Raw genomic sequence first — 21,830 nt, 5'->3', positions numbered from 1 at the left:
GGACGCTCTTAATACTGAAAACGCACACAACAAAACCTGCTGCTAACTTAAATGCCCTCTCACTGCTTTAGTTTGCACATCCATTAGACCATGAATCCTTCAATTATCACAGCAGCAATAGTATTAGGTTATAGTTATTGTTCTATCTTCTTGTCTTCCAGCTAAGATGGAGTGCTTAGCAGATATTATATGGAAAGCCTTGAGACGTAGGCCTCATAGCCACACACACACACACACACACACACACACACACACACACACACACACACACACACACACACACACACACACACACACACACTAGAGATCGATCATATGTTATTATGCCAGCCACATAACAAAACAATTTCAGAATTGAATGAGGCTGGGGTGGGGGATGAGTATGGTTGGAGAGGGGGAGAAAAAGCAAGGATATTGAACATAAACATCTATTTTCTGATGGGGGAGTTTGGGATGGGGCAGATGGCCTCTTGAGTCATTTAGACGAATCATCCATTTTTTAAAAGGGATTTGATAGAGACCAATCCCCCAGTCTGAATCTTTCAAGCAGTTCCCCTGACTCGGACAATGAGGGGGAACTCCCTGTCTCACTGTCAATCAATCCCAAGCAGCAGGCACGAGTCACTTTAAAGGCTGCATGTACAGTATACCTAGACGAATATCGACCAATATATTTGTCCGTGCCGTCTTCACTGGATTAAATCTTTCAGTTTCTTAGAGAGTGAGAAGCATAGAGAGAGAGAGAGAGAGAGAGAGAGAGAGAGAGAGCGTGTGGGAGGAATATGATGATGGGGGCCTCACCTAACCTCCAGGGAAAGGCCAGTGCATTAGACAGAACAGATCAGTTCCAGCTAAGATGAATATGAGCACATAGATTGGTCTACTGTCTGGGGAGACTCAGAAATGCAGTTTTGTCTACGCCGAAGCTGCGCAGCTCGGAGGCAGCGAGTGAGGAGGGCAGGGAAGGAGGCAATCACTGCATAACCAAACAGACCCCGAGCGGAGCACATCAGAGCCAAGGGCCAAGCTGAGACAGATACAGATTGCTTATTGAGCTGTTTTCAGAGTGACGGTATTAACAGCATATGGCCGGAAAAAAATGGGATGTGTGTAGGGCATGACAAAGGGGGGTGGTGATTGTATACTAATTTGCATGGAGTTATATAATGATAATGTAAATGCATATTTCTTGTTACATTACAAGGGGCGGCTCTGGCTCAGTGGTAGAGCAGTTACCTGCCAATTGGAAGGTTAGCGGTTTGATCCCTGGCCCTGCACTCCCATGTTGAAGTGTATTTGGGCAAAACACTGAACCCCGAGTTGCCCCTGATGCTGCTCATCGGAGTGAAAATGTGTGTGAATGTTTATCTGATGAGCAGGTGGCACCTTGTACGGCCACTTCTCATGCCAGGTCGTGAAATAGTCATGTTACTTTGATTTATTTATTCGTTTAGGTCACGATTTTGACGTTTATTTCGTGTACACGTCATGAATTTTGAACAACAACGGGACGGGCCGCCACAAAAACGGGACGGGCCGCCACTCGCGTGGCGCGATCCCCAGACGCAGGGGCACACAACAACGGGGAAATGAAACGCCACAACAATGGGACAGTTGTGGTTAGGAAAAGAAGAACGGGGAAATGAAACGCCACAACAGCGGGGCGGTTGTGGTTAGGAAGAGAATAACGAGGAAAGGAACTTCAACACGCGGGACGTGATCCCCTGGTCTCCTGGGTGAAAGTCCTGTGTTGTTTGACCCATCCACCATCCCGACCAACCTCCCTGCGCGGACTTTCGCCTTATCAATACTACTCGCTACCGTCATCGTTCTGTGATCACAACATATGCTTCCCATTGAAATACATTGCTTTAAAATTCGTAATCACGACACGAAAAAAACGACATTATCGTGTCCTGTCCACGACTCAATAGATTCAATAACGTGACCGTATCACACGCTGCCATGAGACCAGGCTCGGGGGTTAAGTGTCTTGCTCAGGGACACATTGGTTGATGTATTGCAGTGGGATTCGAAACCTGGTCTCCCACACCAAAGGTGCTTGTCATATCCACTGTGCCAGCAATTTTGATTGTGTAAGTGATGATCTTTACTTTCCTCCTCTATTACTCTGTTGTCATCATCAGTAGTTAAAGTATGTGGCACGTGAGGTGTTATGTCCGTTTATTCATGTTATCAAATGCTAATTAATCATCATCATCAGGAAAACCATCACCTATGTTGGCGCTTTATTCCTTCTTTGTTAGACATCAGCTGCTCTGTTCATATGTAAAATGAGCTTTTTACACTCAGTGCATCACGAATAAATGGCATAAATGGCCCGGACCACATTTAAAGCTGCAATTATCAATACGTCTAAATTAACAATGGATCAAATAACTGTCTTTAACGCGAATGAAATTGCTTGTAGAGAAACTATCACCCAACTCCATGCTTCTCCTCAGCTCTAGGGAGCACTTTTAGCATCTTACAGCTCATTTTGTTTTTAGTTTATAAGGTTATATGTCATGGTTGAGTTTACAGCTTGTTCTACTGCCCCCAAGTGGCAAGAATAAATCATTGCCGTTTTAAGACTTCCACCATGAAAGGACAGGATAATGGGGAGCTAGTTTGAATACGTCGTGAAGATGCTAGCCCTGCATTTGAGTCATTGTGATATTGCTAGCTCAGTCTCAAGTGCCATTATCTGAGTAGGGTTTTTATGGGCTTTACCAAAGAGCGCTCACTGCTGTGGCCAACCCAGATGAGACCCACAGTGAGGTTTCGCCCTACCGAAGACGTTCTAAAGGAGTGGACTGTGTCCATTGGGAAAAATAGGTTCTGTTGTGTTTCTTTATCGCCTATTGTAAAGGGTACACTCGGGGCAAAATACTTCCTGAGTTTTCCTATTAAAAATTCTAATCACCACTGATGCAGCAAATATGGCCACTGATTTTAAATCTGTATTTGTATTTGCTTGCTTATATAGTATAATGTTTGTGTTCTGCGTTGCTTTTTAATGAAATCAAATCAAGTTTATGTATATATGGTATAACAATAACTTTAAATGACACCAGCTATGATACTGAACTGTTTTTTTACTTGTTTTTTTAGCATCGTGCCAAGATGCAAGAGTTGAAAATGATCTCACTGACAGTTACTGATGTATTTACAGAAATGGGGATGGATTCTCTCTGTGAAAATAAACCAATTACCTAAAGTAGCATCAGCTTCATCTTCTTCTCTCCCCCCTCTTCTTCCTCTTCCATTCCTTATCAGGGCCATTCACAGCTGTCAAGCCCAGATCCCAGATCGCCATCTCTCCACCCTTCTTTTTCTCCACCTCCCCTCATCTCACTTTAACACCTTAACCTCCAGAGGCCCCTGCTCCTCCATCCATACTGGCGTTCCCTCACGCTCTCTCGCTCCTCCTGCCATAATCTACTGTCCACTGCCTCCTTTGAGCCCAATAGCTCCCTCCTTCCTTCCTACCACCCCTTGCTGTTTCTCCCCACCACTCCCTCCACTATCCCTCCATCCATCAGACTGAGTAATGGCCATCAGGGCAGGGAGTCACCCTTCAGCTGTCTGGGACAGACACTGATCACACACACAGTCACTTTGGGCTGAGGGCACAGCCATCCATTTTGTACATGGTCTCTCGACCGCCTCACATCCCACTGTACTTGCGAGGCTGAAGCAATTACAGGAGCCCACATGGTACAGATGAGGCTGCTACCACTCATTTGGGGTTAAAGGGTGAATACATTGTGCTTTTATTGCACAACTGCATCCCCACTGTTTGTACATTTGTCTTTACAGCCCATTGAAATGGCTGAATCGAGCAGGAATGGGACAGATATTAACAGCAAATTACATTTGCTGCGTATTGATCCGTTTTCTTCTCAACTTTGATTATTGAAACAATAAGAGGGACTGTCTCTGGTGTCCACATTTACATTGTTTTCTTATTGACCTATTTTGTTCCCTTTTACAGTTTCCCCAGCATTTACGACCCTAGGGCTTCAGTGAGCCAAAGAGCTAACATCACAGAAATTAACAAGGTTGTTTTCTTTCTGTACTGATCACCAAGAGTACATTTAAACCAGGCTTGGACCAATTTTCCTGAGCAGTCATGGTGTGCTTAAATTCAAACAACAAAGGATTCCTGTTGACATATTGAGAGGGTCTATACCTCCCATTTACTAGTTTGTCGTTGGGCCACAACTCAGTTCTATTGCGGTCTCCAAAGTGCAGTTTGTAAGCAGCAGCTAGGTGCAGGCCTATCGAAGGGCACAGTAATTGGCTTGAGGTATATCCTTTGGGTGCTAACCCTCTTAATGATATCTTAATTGCCTTTTTGTTCATATTATGAAATTTTAATGGCCTTCTGAGCTTTTACCCACAGAACAGCCTTAGTCTGTTAGCCCCTCACATCAAGGCCGGTTATGACATCATTTGTCAAAAATTATGTCCCATTTGTCATTTGGGAGATACTAAATTATAAATGCAGCAACAGTTAAAGGAGAATGACCACTGATGTTGTTCTTGCTCATAAGAACAGAACCAGGAATGAAGCGGAGCCAAATGCAGCTAACCAAACCCTTTGTGTGAAATATATATTTCTTATGCTAACATCAATTTTGTACAACATGGGAAGTCGTAAGGCCCTTTAAAAGTCCAATATTATGCTCATTTTCAGGTTGATACTTGTATTTGGGCTTCTACTAGAACATGTTTACATGCTTTAATGTTCAAAAGACACATTATTTTTCTCATACGGCCTGTCTGAATATACCTGTATTCACCCTATGTCTAGCACCTGTCTCTTTAAGCCCCCTGCCTGAAAAAGCCAAGTCTGCTCTGATTGGTCAGTGTTTTCGAGTCCTCCGCATCTGCGTTCTCGGAGACTCTGCACCGTCATTGCAGCCGGGGAATGACTGTACGGCACTGTAGCTGCACTTTCAACCTATATATAGTATAGTTGTGACATCACTACCGTACAGAAGTACTGACGGCTTGTTTAAAGACACTGTTTCTGAATACGAACTGTGTGTATTTCTCTGTAGATTAAGCCTTTTGATACTTTTACAGTTTTTATATAGCACCTCGACCTGCTTTATAAACAAAAAAGTACATGAAAATTTCAAGTTTTACAATATGGGAATAGCTCAACATTTATTTGGGGAAATTCGCTTAACTTCTATCTCTTATATCTGTCTGTTTAATATGAAGCTACGTTAGCGTTGTGAAGCATAAAGACTAAAAACAGGGGGACACAGTTTGGCACCTATATAAAGCTCACTAATGGACCTTTTTCACAGCAGCCATTTTTTTTTTTGTCATAGCAATAAAAGCACAGGTGTACTTGTTGGTTTTAAAAGACGGCTGCATTCCATTTAGGTGAACTAGTCCAGGGTCACTGCCAAGGCTTCCTGGGAAAAGTCCAAATGCATGCTGTAAAAAAGCTCTATTTTCATGTGCTGTTAGGCAGATTGTTTCCTCCCAATTCCTTAATGCTGATTAAGCTAAGCTAACTGGCTCCTGGCTGTAGCTTCATTTTTATTGAGGACGAGAGTGGTATCAATCATCTCACCTAACCCTCAGCAAGTAAGCGAATATGTGAATTTTGTAACATTTCAAAGGATATCTTTAAGTGTGGCTCAGGTATAGATAATGGCGGTTATTTGCTAATATAAGTGTCTGTTTCAGTGATGATCTGTTAACAAAAATTTTTTGTTTGTTTTATGTTTACATACTGTAACTGAGAGAATCTGGAAAAAGCCCTGCACAGCCGTGTTACACCCACACAGATGTTTCCACATATTTCCTTTGATTAGATGTCCTCTCAGGACTGTGGCTGCTGTTGATTGACATGTCCTTCACTCTACCTGGGAAATATGACACCTTTATTATTTATTTATTTTTCTCACAAAAGCCATTTTGACACGTCACAGTAGGAAAAGCACAGGTGTAGGTAATATAATTAACAATGAATACCATTACCCTGCGTCATTTTTCACAGATCGGATCCCTGCCACACTGTCACAGAGACGTTGTTTATGTTATTAGCAACACCGGTGCTTCTACTATTCCAACTCAACATGTCTGCTGGGGGAAAAGGGCTGTTTGTACAAAGAGCTTGGTGACATGACTCCCAGCGTAGCTCCACCCCAAGATCAATCTGAGCAGGCCAGCGACTGAGAACACTTGTAGGCTAGTGCAGGGCCTTTTTAACAATATATGACTGCGCAAAAAAATGGTTTCCCCAAAACAACTACAGTTTAGGAGTAGCAAGCACAAATGCTTTAGCTAATACCTGTCACAGTGTGGAGGCTTAATTGTTTGCCACAGTCCAAGCACTGACACTAATTAGCATGTAATTAGTGTCAGAGGTTATGCACACAGACCGAAATTAAACAGCTGACAACAACGTCACCACAGAAATAAAATAATATAAATGCGTAAAGTAAAACATTTTATATAAATGCAAATTAAATGTATAAACAGAATACAACTATATGTACACATATGAGATGTATATATATTATATATAAGACATGTATTGAAATAAATGTCTACAAGTTATGTAACTTTAATACAAGTGATATTTTTTAAACAATTATAATAATTGTATGTTTGCTTGATGATTGTATGATTTTATTTATGTTGTTAAAATAGGATTGTGTCTCTTTTAACATGTCATGCTTGTCTAAGTACAGTGGTGGAAGAAGTATTCAGAAGCAACTTACTGCATAGATGGACAAAACGTACCAAAACAAATACTAAAATGCAGTTCACCTATTAAATATGCTATGTTTTTCAGCTATTTCTACCTATGGAATAAGCTCCTGCCCTGGTAAGTGGCAACCAGTATCTAGGTGCCAGTGGTCCCTCTAGATCTCTGGGTATTTGAGAGAGAAACAAAATGAGAAAGTGGGCAGACGCGAGGGGGCGACGTTGGTCTCTGCAACACCCTGACATAGAGAGAGAGAGAGAGAGAGAAAAAAAAAAAAAAAAAAAAAAAAAAAAAAAAAGAGAGAGAGGGGAGCGCTCTGCTCTGAGATCCGACTTCAGTGTCAGCTCGATTCAGTCATAGAGCTCCGTCTCAGACATGGCTGCAAATGCATCTAACGTCTCCTCTTTTGTTTCTTCTGACTTGTATGGCGAGTCGCTCGCCGTTTAATCCACTGCACAATGGGCACGTCGCTTTGCATTACGGCCGCACACTGTTGCGCTCCGTCTATTACAGCTGGAATTAGAGACATGTGCTAATTAGATTCAATTACACTCGTTTTCATCTTTTTGTCATCATCCTCCGAAATGGAAGTGCAAGGAGTTAGACCCCCAACTATTTGTGTCTCCCCTTACAACTATTTCCATTTGCATATTTAATTTATGCTTTATGAATTAAATTAGCGCATGATGCAACTGCACTACAGTTAAGGCCAGCATGCGAGGGGGTTAATGATATGAACGGGAAGATAGGGGGACTAATAGACTCCAGGCTATTAGCAACACGGTAGGACTGTAAGGATGACGCTTCGTTACACTGAATTAAAGTAAGTCATGTGTGATCCTGCTCTGATGGAACCTTGGATCATACTGATGCTTACTACCAAACCACGGGAGATATTACTTAATTTTAAATGCTTTCTCTCCCCATTGTGCCTATGTGTTCAGAGAGAGAGAGAGAGAGAGAGAGAGAGAGAGAGAGAGAGAGAGAGAGAGGATGGCCATGGCACCGTGGGGTTATTGCGTCACTAGCTATCTTTACTTGCGCAGGCTCTTTGCACGGTGGTCTTTGGCTGTGGGCATCCCTGCAACATTCTGACTCATGCATTGGTATCAGAGCGGAGATTTAATACCAATAAAATAAAAGGGTCGTGGTTCTTTATTTAGCCAAGCGTGAGCCATTTGTCACAACATTTGGGAGAAAGAAAAAGTAAAAAAAAAAAAAAATTATTATATGATGATTACATGATTATAATGAATAAAGGCAGTTTTTCCCAATTAAAACATTTCAGAAATGCCAGCACTCCCGTGGCAGCTGCAATCTCATCTGCACAGAGCCCAGCCGATGCCAACTGTCACCCACTTTTATTCGACTTTCTTAATTCACTGGATGTGTAAAACGTTCAATTTCCCTGCTACAAGTGAGGCTGGGCCTGGAGGAGAGAGGGGAGAAGAGGAGAAGAGAGAGGATCTCAGCGGCACTTAACTGGTTTTGTTATGAGGGCCCGATGTGCGCTCTGGCTGGCGTCGCGGAGCCCCAATCAGGTGCCATTACACCCGCTGTTTGAGAATATCATTGGCTGGTGGGAAAGGAGCTGTGCGCAAAACCAACCCCGCCGCTCGCACTCGCCTAACAGAAGCCGAGCTGAAAGCATCATCCGCTTTGAGCGCTTAGGCGCAGTGATTACATCCTCCCACAGAGAGATAGAGAGAGGGAGAGATAGATAGAGAGAGAGAAAGTCCTGTTATTCGCCAGTCCTTTTTATTATTTAGTAGAAGTTGCATTTGTTGTAGATTCCGGCGGTGCGTCAATAGGACGTTTTTGTTTTCTTCTTTTTTTCCTACTCGTGTGGAATTCCCTGTTGTTTTGTGACTTTGTGTGAAGAAAGGGGCTGTCTGTTCCGTGCGCAGGGAGTGTTGGCTATGCGTCCTGGCTCCAGCCTGCAATGTTTTGCGCTGACGCCAAAACAGACAGACCGGTGCAGAATTGATTAAAAAACAGAGAAGCTCGGATCAAATGGCTGTGCTTCTCACAGCTGAAACGACACAATGTTCCACTGACCCGAGGCAGAGGAGAGGAATTTCACAATCGGGCAGCCTTGTTGCTGTTTATTTCACTGCCTTTTTACGGACAGAGGCAATGGGAAATGCTCATTTCTTGTAAGGAAAGGGAATAATACTTCTTTTTTCTTTCCCCCCCCCTTCCCCAGTCCCCGTCTTGAAGTGCACTTTTGCGAGTGGGAGAGGAGATGATTTGGTTCATTTTCCTGCTCTCCATCCTGGATGGAGCTGTCTCTCAGCTACACTACTCCGTGCCAGAGGAGCAGGAACCTGGCTCCGTAGTTGGGAATATCGCAGAGGATTTGGGGCTGGACATTACCAAACTTTCCGCTCGCCGCTTCCAGACGGTGCCTAGTTCACGGACACCGTATCTGGAGGTGAACTTAGAGAACGGCGCGCTCGTGGTGAAAGAGAAAATCGACCGGGAAGAAATCTGCAAGCAGAGCACCCCGTGCCTTTTGCACCTGGAGGTGTTTTTGGAGAACCCGCTGGAGCTCTTTCGCGTGGAGATAGAAGTGATGGATATCAACGACAATCCGCCCAGCTTTCCCGAGACGGACATTTCCGTGGAGATATCCGAGAGCGCCATCCCCGGGACCCGTTTCCCGGTGGAGAACGCCTTCGACCCGGACGTGGGCACGAACGCGCTCAGCACATACGCCATAACGAATAATAACTACTTCTACCTTGACGTGCAGACGCAGAGCGACGGGAACAAGTTCGCCGAGCTGGTGCTGGAGAAGCCGCTGGACAGGGAGCAGCAGGCGGTGCACCGCTACGTGTTGACGGCTGTGGACGGGGGCATCCCGCAGCGCACCGGGACGGCTCTCCTGGTCGTTAAAGTTCTGGACTCGAACGACAACGCGCCCACCTTTGACCAGTCCGTGTACTCTGTCAGCCTGCGGGAAAACTCTCCAGTGGGCACTCTGGTCATTCAGCTCAACGCCACGGACGTTGACGAGGGACAAAACGGGGAAATAGTTTATTCGTTCAGCAGCCACAACGCCCCGCGGATAAAGGACTTATTCAACATCGATGCCCGGACAGGTAGGATAGAGGTGGCGGGGGAGGTGGACTATGAGGAGAGCAACACGCATCAGATTTACGTCCAGGCTAAAGATCTGGGGGCCAACGCGGTTCCCGCGCACTGCAAAGTGCTGGTCAAACTCACAGACGTGAACGACAACACGCCGGAGATCGGTTTCAGCACTGTGACCGAGTCCGTGAGCGAGCAGGACGCCCCGGGCACCGTGATCGCACTTTTCAGCGTCTCGGACCGGGACGCTGGCGACAATGGACACATGAGCTGCGAGATATTAGGAGACGTTCCTTTCAAGCTCAAGTCCTCGTTTAAAAACTACTACACCATCGTGACGGACGGCCCGCTGGACAGGGAGAACACGGACTCCTACACCGTCACCGTGGTGGCCAAAGATAAGGGCCAGCCGTCGCTCGCCACCAGCAAGTCCATCAAAGTGCACGTGTCCGACGAGAACGACAACGCGCCGCGCTTTACGCAGGCTGTTTATGATGTGTATGTGACTGAGAATAACGTGCCCGGCGCGTTCATTCACGCTGTAAGCGCCCTGGACCCTGACATGGGACAAAACGCTCTTATTACCTACTCCATATTGGAGTGCGACATACAGGGCATGTCTGTGGACACGTATGTGTCCATAAACCAGGACACAGGCTACCTTTACGCGCTGCGCTCTTTTGATTACGAGCAGCTGAAGGAGTTCAGCTTCATGGTCCAGGCTAAAGACTCAGGCGCCGCCGAGCTCTTCTCCAACGCCACCGTCAATGTCATCATAGTGGACCAAAACGACAACGCTCCCGCCGTGATAGCCCCAATCGGTAAGAACGGCACAGCCAAAGAGCACCTGCCGCGCTCCGCGGAGCCCGGGTACCTGGTGACGCGCATCGTGGCCATGGATGCGGACGACGGCGAGAACGCACGGCTCTCATACAGCATCCTGCGGGGCAACGAGATGGGGATGTTCCGCATGGACTGGCGCACGGGGGAGCTGAGGACAGCCCGCAGGATCTCTCCCAAGCGGGACCCGCAAGGTTACTACGACCTGCTGATCGAGGTGCGGGACCACGGGCAGCCCCCACTCTCCTCCTCCGCGAGCGTGAGCGTGGTGTTGGTGGACAGCGTGGTGGAAGGCCGCAGCGGGGACCGCGGCTCGGCATCCAAGGCCAAGGAGACCTCCCTGGACCTGACCCTGATCCTCATCATCGCCCTGGGCTCCGTGTCCTTCGTCTTCCTGCTGGCCATGATCGTGCTGGCCGTGCGCTGCCAGAAGGACAAGAAGCTCAACCTGTACACGTGCCTGATGGCCGGCGACTGCTGCCTGTGCTGCAGCGCGTGCTGCAGCCGGCAGGCCCGCGGGCGCAAGCAGAAGAAGCTGAGCAAGTCCGACATCATGTTGGTTCAGAGCACCAACGTGACGTCAGGGGTCGGGCCCGTAGGCCAGGTGCCCGTGGAGGAGTCCGGGGTGGGCGGCGTGGGAGGGGGCTTCGGCTCCCACCACCACCAGAACCAGAACTCCTACTGCTACCAGGTGTGTCTGACGCCGGAGTCCGCCAAGACGGATCTGATGTTCCTGAAGCCGTGCAGCCCCTCCCGCGGAACGGACACGGATCACGCCAACCCCTGCGGCGCCATAGTCACGGGTTACAGTGACCAACAACCGGACATCATATCCAACGGCAGCATTCTTTCTAATGAGGTAAGAGAAGCCTGGATGAGCTGTTGTCGCCCTGGGGGCTCCACTTCAGTTGGGTTACAAAGTGCGCAAAAGCGTGATTTAAAAAAAAAAGAAAAAAAAAAGAGTTTAACCTCATTTTGAAAAGATCCCCCAGATATCAACAGCTGTGTCTGCCTCATGTCAAAACATGTTATCCACTCACATGGAAGCGGTATCTGCTTTATTGGCTTGGCTGGTTCTGCTCAGTGGCCTTTATTCGTTGTCAAGCGTTGTATGGTGATTGGACATGTCAATTGTTAAATCTCATGTGGCCTTTTAGTTTTATTCGCATTGGAGTGCTATCAGATCCCAGGCTGCAGACCAACCTTTAGATTGCGCGCATCAGACAGAGAGTGACAGAGATTTAGACTTCGGGCATAACTGCTTATGATTTTTCAGTCACACCACAAATTTGGAAGAGTTTTATTTTCATACCGTGATTGGTGCTGTCACATTTCACCTGGCCCATATATTAAGATGTTCACGTGCACGCATGGATGTGCAGTTTTTGTTAAGAATTGATTTCAAAATCAGCAGGGTTTTAAAAGTTTGGGTTACCTGCAAAATAAGGTGTGGCTCTTATCAAATCAGTTACTTCTATAATTGCAGTGAAGGGAAAACATAAGGAATACAGAATTGTATCAGACATTTTGAAGAAGAAAAAATCCCACTAAGAGAGCATCTCTGTTTGTGGAAGATTAGTTTGGTTACATCAGCAGCTTTCAATAACTGGCCCTCCTTAAGCACAGGCATTTTTAAGGTTGATATATATATCCTCATTGGGTTCTAAAGATTGGGTGGCAAATATGACCGAAAAAAAAAAGGAGAAGACGAGTGGCTCCACGGCCCTGTTTTGGGTTCAGCCTGTGCATTCTGCACAGGAGGGGGGGGGGAGCTGTGGAGTTTGGGGCTTTTTGTTGATTGCGGTGTGGCTGGAGTGGAGCCAGACAGCTAGTCACAGCCTTGCCTTTGCTGTGCGTTAAGTATTCCGTGCACGACCCAGCACGGCAGCACCGTGAACAAAGGTTGTTCAGTTTCAGCATCGGGCGGCTCAATCATTTACGCATTCAATCGCCTCCCTAACCCACTCTCCCCTGCTCCTGTCTCCTCTCGCCTCACTCGCTCACTCACTCACTCACTCACCCACCCACCCACCCACCAAGTGGATGCACGCACTGTCAGGTTACCCCGCCTCGTGCTGCCCTTAGCTTCTTCTATCACAGTTACATGTCAACAACCAATGCATGAATATGTGATCACTTCTGTTCCTGTTATCTAGAAGAAAGCTCCCTATGTTATTTTGAATGTGTCTAGTTTAGCGTTAAAAGTGACCAAATGTGTTTTTCTGTGGGCTTTTCTAGGCAAAACACCAACGAGCAGAACTCAGCTATCTGGTGGACAGACCCAGACGTGTCAACAGGTAGAGTCAAAAGCACACACACACACACACACACACACACACACACACACACACACACACACACACACACACACACACACACACACACACACACACACACACACACACACATTAGTGCTGTAGTACTCAAGATCGGTCTTGGTCTCAAGACCGGTTTTAAGACCAATTTTTGAAGGTCTCGGTCTTGTCTCGGAATCGACCGCATTTTAACTCTCATCTCTTCATCGCCTCGGATGAAGAGGACTCAGGATTTTATTTCAGGACAGGTCAAGACCACACCTGCAAGGATTTCGCTAAATTGCCTTTGCATTGTCTGATTCATGCCTATGTGTTCAAACTTGCAAATGCAACCAATAACTTGAATTATATCTAATTTAAAATTTGTTACCAAACCCCCCCCCCCTCCCCTCCCTCACCTGCTCCGGCTGTCTAACACAAGTCTGGTCTTGGTCTTGACTTAGTCTCAAACCCTCAAAGTCTTGGTCTTGTCTCGGTACACTCTGGTCTTGGTGATGACTTGGTCTCGGCTTAGGTGGTCTTGACTGCAACACACACACACACACACACACACACACACACACACACACACACACACACACACACACACATCACACACCATATTATTACCAATGTGCAAAACCTAGTGAGCCACATACCATTCACCGAGGCGATTCACACATCTATAAAATTGGAGATTACATCCATCAGTGTGAGTCCCGGACATTCCGCATCGTTAATTGTGGCTTTGAGAGGCTACACGGTTCCTGGTGTATCCATAACGTTCATCTTCAATTTGGCGCCCATCCCATAACTGACAGAGCAGCGCCTAGTACAGCTCTAATGCTGGATTTCATTACATGCCGTGTGTGACATCCAATTTAGCCTCTTGACGGCCACCGTGACTGTATTAATGCAGTGTTGATTTCTGATTCTCCCTCTCTTTCTTTCTGTCTGCCCGCTCATTTAATCCTCCTCCTCTTCGTCTACTTTCTGAATGTCGTATCTCCTCCTCCCTCTATCTCCCTTCTCTCTCTCTCTCTCTCTCTCTGACCCCTCCATTATAATTTTTCCCCCTCTCTTTTCTCTGTCTGCAATCTCCCTCTCACCTCCTCCACCTTTTTTTTTCACAGTTCGGCTTTCCAAGAGGCCGACATCGTCAGCTCCAAAGACAGTGGTCATGGCGACAGCGAACAGGGCGACAGTGACCACGATGCCACTAACCGGGGTCATTCAGCCGGTGAGTCCCCCTCCTCAACACCACATCACATAATTACACTGTAATTTCAGTGCTCACACACACACACTTTAAACCTCTGTTTCCATACTGTGTGTTTGCGATAGTGAATGGGATAATGCGGAATCGTTGGTGCGGATCAGTGACTTTTAATTTCCTTAATTTGAGAGAGTGTGTGAAGGCCCAAGCTCTGGCTGGCTGGCTGGCATCAGCCGGCCCCCAGAGGTGCTGATTGTATTTCACACCCGGGTGAAAGGGAGGAATATTCGGGTAAATCTCTCTTCTTTCTCCGCCTCTCGCTGCTCTCCGTCTCTCTCTCTTTCCAACACCGAGTGGTGCTGAAAGGACTGCGACTCGCAGCGAGGCAGTTCGAGGCCTTTAGTGCTTTAGTGGCACAAATCAATAGGTTCACTCAAGTGAAAGGATAAGGCATGGGGGCTAAATTAATATAATGAGATGCATTTCAATCAGCCTCGCAGTCGGCGTATTGCACTGCCTTTGTTGGATGTAGATTCAGCTGATCGGGGGCATTAGCAGCTTTTGCATTCCTTGTTTTTTTTTGTGCTGGCCTATTTGTAGCTTTGGCATAAGTCAAGGCAAACAAAATGTTGGACTTCGGAAACATTTCCCTTCACACTGTGTCTCTCTCTCTCTCTCTCTCTTCTACATTCTCCAGTGCAGTAGCTTTTTTAAGACAAGGCTTTAGGTCTTATCATAAGCCTACCCTTGTTCTCTCTAAAGTTCTATTAGGTAAGTACCTGTTTATTGATCAAAGTGGAGTCAGGTAGAAAGTGGAGCAACAGAAAATCTCATTTCATATTGAATTGCCCTTTCCTTCTGAGGGATTGTTCCACACGGCTTGTGTAAGACCCCTGTCTAGACCGGAGACTGCCAAATATCATACCAGTGCTGGGAATACAAAAAGAGCAGATCAGATAGGTGTTGTAGGATAGCCAACAGTCCTCATCATGCGCCACAGTGTTTGACATTATTAATGAACTGAGCCCAAATAGACAGCCAATATGCAGCAGTGGCAGAGCCGCCGCCCGGTCCTCGCTGATGAAACGGCCGGGGGAAGGTCAGTCTGTGCGAGACTGAAATGCAGAAGTGGGAAAAGTCCTAAGGCTCACTTCTAATCAACACTAAAAATTATAATTAATAATCATTAGGGCTGTCAATCGATTCAGGTATTTAATCACAATTAATCGCATAGTTAACTCACGATTAATCACAAAATAATCTCAATTTTTATCTTTTCTAAATGCACTTTATTGCCCATATGGTATTTGAGACTGGACGTACTCCAGTGGTAACTCAACCATTCACATGGACAGTATATGCTAGGGCTGTGCTCGATGGAAGAAATTCTTAGTCGACTAACACCCATTCAATTGTATCGACTAATCGATTAGTTGATTTAATCGACAGATCTGTAAATCAGAGTTTCTCTCCGCAAAGAGTCATGCAAAAGCACCACTTTAATTCTTGTCTTTACCAGAGATGTGCTCGTACGTCTTTTGGAAATAAGTCATTCAGCGTGAAAAAAGCATAAAACATGACTAATGGACTAAAGAAATCTAAGTTGACTAAGACCAAAACAACCGATTAGTCGACTAATCGACTAAGAGGGAGCAGAGGGACTTTGGTCTTATGGAGAGAATCATCTGGAAGGGCTTTGAGACTCAACTTGCCATTCAAAAGTTCCTTTTCTTTATCCATTTCTGCTCAAGGAGCTTTGTTTCTTGTTTTTTTTTTTGGGGTGGGGTGGTCTTGAGCTTCTTTGTAAGAATCATTGATTTAGTTCAAATGTAGGTAATAAAGCCTGTTACTCGGAACGGGAAGCCTCTCTTTAGATGAAGTGTGTGGCTCTTCAAAGAGCCTTTTATGTGTGATTCAGGATCAGGAAGCCGTACAGGGTGCGGCCCTGCCTCTTCAGAGCGTACGCTGCACCCATGGTGGTCACCGTCTTCCTCTTTGCACGCCCCGGTGTTAGGAACACCTTCGGGTCTCCTCGTAGAACAGACTGATTATGTGCTTGGGTTTGGTGATCCCCTGGGGAGAATTTTACGCTTTCTGCGAGTCGTCCACAACGTTACTGCTGCATCGCTTCCTGATCTCCCAAACTACGGAGCGGATTGAGGCCCGAATCACAGAACATGCGCGAGTTAAACGCACGTAAAAAAACATGTTGCGCCATTGGGCGCCTGGATAGCTCACCTGGTAGAGCGCGCGGCCATATACAGAGGCTCAGTGCTCGACACAGCAGCAGCGGGTTTGGTTCCAACCTGCCCCCCTTTGCTGTCATTTGCCCTCTCCCCTTTCATGTCTAAATCTTTCCTGTCAAAAATAAAGGCCTAAAAATGCCACAAATATCATCTTATTTTTTTTTTTTAATCTTATAAATAAAAAATAAAAAAATTAAAAATCTTATAAATAAATATAATAAAAGGTAATAAACTTTAAAAATAAATTTGCGTCAACCTCATTATTTTTGCGTTGATTTTGACAGCTCTAATAATCAATAATACAACATATACTCTACTCAAGAGACCAGAGATAGAGACACAGAAGAAGATAGCAAGGAACATATGTTGAAAATGCAAAATGCATCTTAACCTACATTACAGCATGGTACTTCCTTCAGTAAGGAATCCGCCCTGACATGATGTTCTGGCCCGCAACTGCACTTCAAAATGCATTCCTATGTTGAGTATTGCCTTGAAATTCCTTCTTGCTGGTTTGCCAGGATCCCATTTACAGTGTAAACCAATAACACGTTTCCTCATCTTAATTTGGCTCCGAGCATGCCCATTTGGCACTGGCCTGGGAGTGTACCCAGTTGGTTCCGTCCTCCGTACACTCTACGAGGAAACCAACATTTGTTCCTCATGTTGGATTTAGAAGGGAACAGCTTACCGCTCCATGGGAGGTTATATCACACGGTATTTGGAAAGAGGGACATTTGAGTTTCACAGACTGTTGTAAACGACAAAACCAGATGGAGTGTACTTGTGTGTGTGTGTGTGTAGAGGTATACCATGGTCTGATTTAATATATAGGCGGATGCACGATACCTGTGCGTAGAGCTGGGCAATATATCGATATTATATCGATATCGTGATATGAGACTAGATATCGTCTTAGATTTTGGATATCGTAATATCATAATATGGCATAAGTGGTGTCTTTTCCTGGTTTTAAAGGCTGCATTACAGTAAAGTGATGAACTTACCAGACTGTTGTAACTGTTCTATTATTTGCCTTTACCCACTTAGTCATTATGTCCACATTACTGATGGTTATTTATCCCAAATCTCATTGTGTAAATATTTTGTGAAAGCACCAATAGTCAAAAATATTGTGATATTTGATTTTCTCCATATGGCCCAGCCCTACCTGTGCATAATCCGCTCTTGTGTGCTTTGCGTATGAGAAAACAAGGCTAGGTGATGATGTCTGTATTGAAAAGGAGTTTTCCTTTCGAGGCGGTGCTCTGGGAAGCTTAAATGAGATTCCGTTTTAAAAGAAGAGAGAGAGAGTGGTAGGTAGTGCTTGGCACTCTGCCAGGTGTGTGTTGCCTCTATATAGGCGTACCCGCTGCTCATTTCTCTCTATGTACTGTATAGGTGAGACTTCTTTCATTATAGGGATGTGGATATTATTGATTGTCTCATGTGGGTCTCATGCTGTGGTTGTGTATGTTATTGAGCGCCTATACCAGTTTTATGCTGAGTGCTTGTTCTTCACTTCTGCATGAAGATGGTCAGGGTGCCAAACTGAATAAGCCCGAGCCAGGACTATGTATAGCCCACGTGTGTGTGTGTGTGTTATGCATTTCTGCAGCGTGTGTGTGCATAAGCAAATCCGTTTGTATGCACACAAACACACAGGCGCACAAACACACACACACACACACACACACACACACAAAAGACAGGCATGCACACACACACAAGACAGGCACACACAGACACACACACACACATACACACACATACACAAAGACACACACAAGACACGAACACACACACACACACAAAAGACAGGCATGCACACACACACACACAAGACAGAGACGCACACACACAAGACAGACACACACACACACACAAGACACACACGCACACACACACAAACACAAGACAGGCACACACACACACACACACAAAAGACAGGCATTCACACACACAAGACAGGCACACACAGACACACACACACAAAGACACACACAAGACACGCACACACACACACACACAAAAGACAGGCATGCACACACACACAAGACAGGGATGCACACAAACAAGACAACACACACACACACACACACACACAAGACACACACGTACACACACACAAGACACACACGTACACACACACACAGACACACACAGACATTCTCTTCCAGGGTTTTGTGGCAGAGTCTCATCCTTCATTCTGTCTCCCCCACACGTTGGCTCCCCGCAACACTCGGCTGATCAGTAATTCATTTCCAGAACCTTTGCATAGCAATTATCAAAGGAGGGTTAGAGGCAAGGTTTCCTCACGGGACCGCGCGGCACACACTCTCCCTTTTGGTGCACCGGGAATATTTCAAATCAAGGGAAAACCATTTCCAGTTGGCATATCATCAACTCCACCTGCCGTAGCTTCCCGCTCGGCCGCTCGTCTGACACTTTAGAAAATAAGTCTCCTGACGTGGTTTTAAATCAAAAGGGACACTGCCTGTGAGGCTGGGACATCACCGGCTACCTTTAAAAAGTGGCACTTTTTTTTTTTTTTTTTCCTGAAAGCAGCGTGTCTGGAGTGAGGCACCACCGTGTCAGAAGCCAAAGCAGTATTGATTAACTACCACACCTCCCCACACATCTATTTTTTTTTTTTTCCAAGGTTGCTTGATCCAAATAAGACACTCTTCTCTTCATTATTTCCCTCATTATCCTAATAGGAGATGGCGGCAAGAGTGAGCGAGCGGAAAGAAGAAAAGAAAAAAAAAAAAGGTGACAGATAAAAGGGGATTTAATATTCATCAGTGAAAAAATTTGGCGTCTCTGAAACGTTCGATCAGCTGTGGAAGGCTGCGTGACGGGCGGGAGACTGGAAATGATCATTATCGTGACGTTTGTTTTGGTGAGAACAACAGCCGTGACAAATGGGACAATTAAATCACTGTGGCAACGGTGTATTAGATGGCTGATTATGAATTAGTGGCGGGCACCGTGTTGCAGTTTCCCATGTCACTGAGCTGTCAGTGGAATTTAGCACACAGGGTTTTGAAACGCCCTCCTCTCAGGCTCTAGATACTGACAAAACCGGAGGCTGTGATCCCCGTTTTCTATGATCCATGAGACCCGACGATAATGTCTACGTTTTATTTTAAAAGCTCCCATAATGGAAAAACAATACAGAGACCTTGCTCATCTAGAAGAACAAGTAGATGAAAAAAGGCTGAAGGCTTGCAAACGACAACGTAGCTCACATAGTGATACAAAAGTCACTTATTACAACAACTTTCAGTCACGAAAAGATCTTCACTTCTGTTGTGAAAAGAGTTTTGTCAGACTCAGGCTGCAACTAGCGCTTGTTTTCATCATTGCGTTCGTGTGCAGATTATTTTCTCCATCAATCGTTGTATCTGAAAATAGTTCCTAGAAATGAAATGCTTCCTAGAGTTGAAAGTAATGTGTCAAAATTGCTTGTGTTGTCCGACCAACGGTTCCAAAGCCAAATACATTCACTTCACTAGCATGTACGAGACAGAAGAGCAGCGGATCCTTGCATTTGAGTAGCTGGAACCAGCAAATGTTCCGAAATGAACTTAAAGAGTGATGTCGTTAATCATTAAAGGTGCCGTAGGTAGGATTGGGAAGATCCAGGACTCAGCCAAAAAATTTGGACATTGACAACTTCTCAGTCCCTCCCCTCTTTCTGCTAAAGCCCAAAACGGTCTTCTAAGCCCCTCCCCCCACACGGGAGAATGAATGCGTGTGCATGAGCAGTGACTGACACACACTTAGACACCCCCCCCTGGCCATGATTGGTGCATCTGAACAGGGAGCGGTGGATTTTTTGCAAATCGCACTACAGGCTGGAGGTGGTGCCAGAGGAACCAGATTTATTTTTTAAATGACCTGCTTCATGTAGTTCTACTGGAACATAGGGTCAGTTTCAGCAAATATGACAGAAAGTTAATCTTATATGTCTTACCTACTGCACCTTTAAGGAGTAATGAAACCAGGAAACATAAAATGTAAAACCTCTAAAGGGGGTGAGATTGTTAAAAAGCAGAGAAAAGTATATGTTCATGAAGCCTTCAAAAGCCCACCAGCAGAGAGTAACACAAAGAAGAGGGAAGCATTTCAATGTGACACGAAAAAGTACAAATCTATTACAGCAAATAGGATGAAAACATTGCCTCGTTAAAAAACAATTTAGCCTGTATCAGGTGGAGATGTCACCACTGCTTGGAAGCTGACTGGCTTTGGTGAATATCAATACAAGTCATAGCAGAGAAAGGAAGAGAATCAATCAATTTGATTAACCAATTGACTGGCCTGACAAATTCTCTTTCTTATCTCAAACTAAGCACGTAAAAAAAAATCGTCCATGACCTTTTTACACAATTAAGGTTGATGGAGGAGTGGATTCACTTCGACTTACTGAGTTCTGTGTGCAAACAAATCAAAACCGAAAGAAGAACTTGTAATGCAATGATTACCAATATAGTGAAACATCATGTCCAGTGGCTTGATGAATGTGTTCTTGGTATTTTTGTATTTTATTAGTTTATTTGTCAGGGACCGTGCACAGTTCAGGCCCTGTACCAGAGTTAGCCATACAGCTAATTTACATCTGTGGTCCCTGGGCAAGGGAGATAAAAAGACAATATAGACAATACAGACAATACTATCAAAACAGATAAAAACTTAACAACAAACATGTGACAAGCATTACTCACATATAAACCAAAATACAAATATACATTCCATGTTATGAAAAGATCAATGATCACAAAGTTGATTCGCCTTCAGCCAAGTCTTTAAGGACATTTTAAAACTGCTGAGACTTGCACAATCTCTAATGTGAAGTGGAATTAAGTTCCACTTTTCTACTACAGTAAATGAAAAAGCTGATTGACCAAATGTAGTCTTCCTAAATTGAGTGTAACAGTCACCTCTTACAGAAGCCCTGGTGACCCTTGCATTATCTCTGCAAAATGACACACATTGCTTGAGTGGGGGTGGTGCAAGATCATGGGTCAATTTATACATCAGGCACATGTCTGCAAAAGTGGTGTGAATAGGCTGTACTTACGGAGGGAACTCAATGGCAAATTCAAAGTGTTCCCAACCCTGAAATGAATAAAAAACAAAAAAAAACTCTTGGCTACGACTCAAATCTGCTGAAAACATACGTTAAGATTAGGGCTGTCAAAATTAACGCGTTAATTTTTGCGTTAATGTTTTAATATTTAACTCGTTAAAAAAAATTAACGAAATTAACGCAGCTGTGTTTGTTTACTTCATGTGGCGGCTGAGAAACGTAATACGTCTCCATAAGAGCAGGCGGCGCTACTCTAGGAGGGATTTACCTGATTGAAGTAGGCCTACGGGCCAGTCAAGAGTTGAAA

At 45.1% G+C, this 21,830-nt stretch overlaps 1 protein-coding gene across 3 annotated transcripts in view; it reads left to right on the top strand.

The window, feature by feature from the left end:
- The first annotated feature begins 8,346 nt into the window (after positions 1-8,346).
- The window catches only part of pcdh10a (protocadherin 10a), a 27,591-nt gene continuing 14,107 nt past the window's right edge, over positions 8,347-21,830 (top strand). For 2 of the 3 annotated variants that reach the window (XM_039808593.1, XM_039808583.1), the window contains exons 1-3: positions 8,348-11,531; positions 12,911-12,969; positions 14,100-14,206. In XM_039808593.1, coding sequence (XP_039664527.1) covers positions 8,985-11,531; positions 12,911-12,969; positions 14,100-14,206 — 2,713 coding nt within the window. In that variant the 5' untranslated portion in view covers positions 8,348-8,984. Of the gene's footprint in view, positions 11,532-12,910; positions 12,970-14,099; positions 14,207-21,830 lie in introns of all 3 variants that reach the window. The other variant, XM_039808602.1, reaches the window with a different exon arrangement.

This window comes from Perca fluviatilis, chromosome 1 (assembly GCF_010015445.1).
Source record: "Perca fluviatilis chromosome 1, GENO_Pfluv_1.0, whole genome shotgun sequence".
Taxonomy (NCBI): Eukaryota; Metazoa; Chordata; class Actinopteri; order Perciformes; family Percidae; genus Perca; species Perca fluviatilis.
The sequence above is the reverse complement of the archived record's forward strand: the minus strand, read 5'-3'. Positions and strand labels throughout refer to the sequence as shown.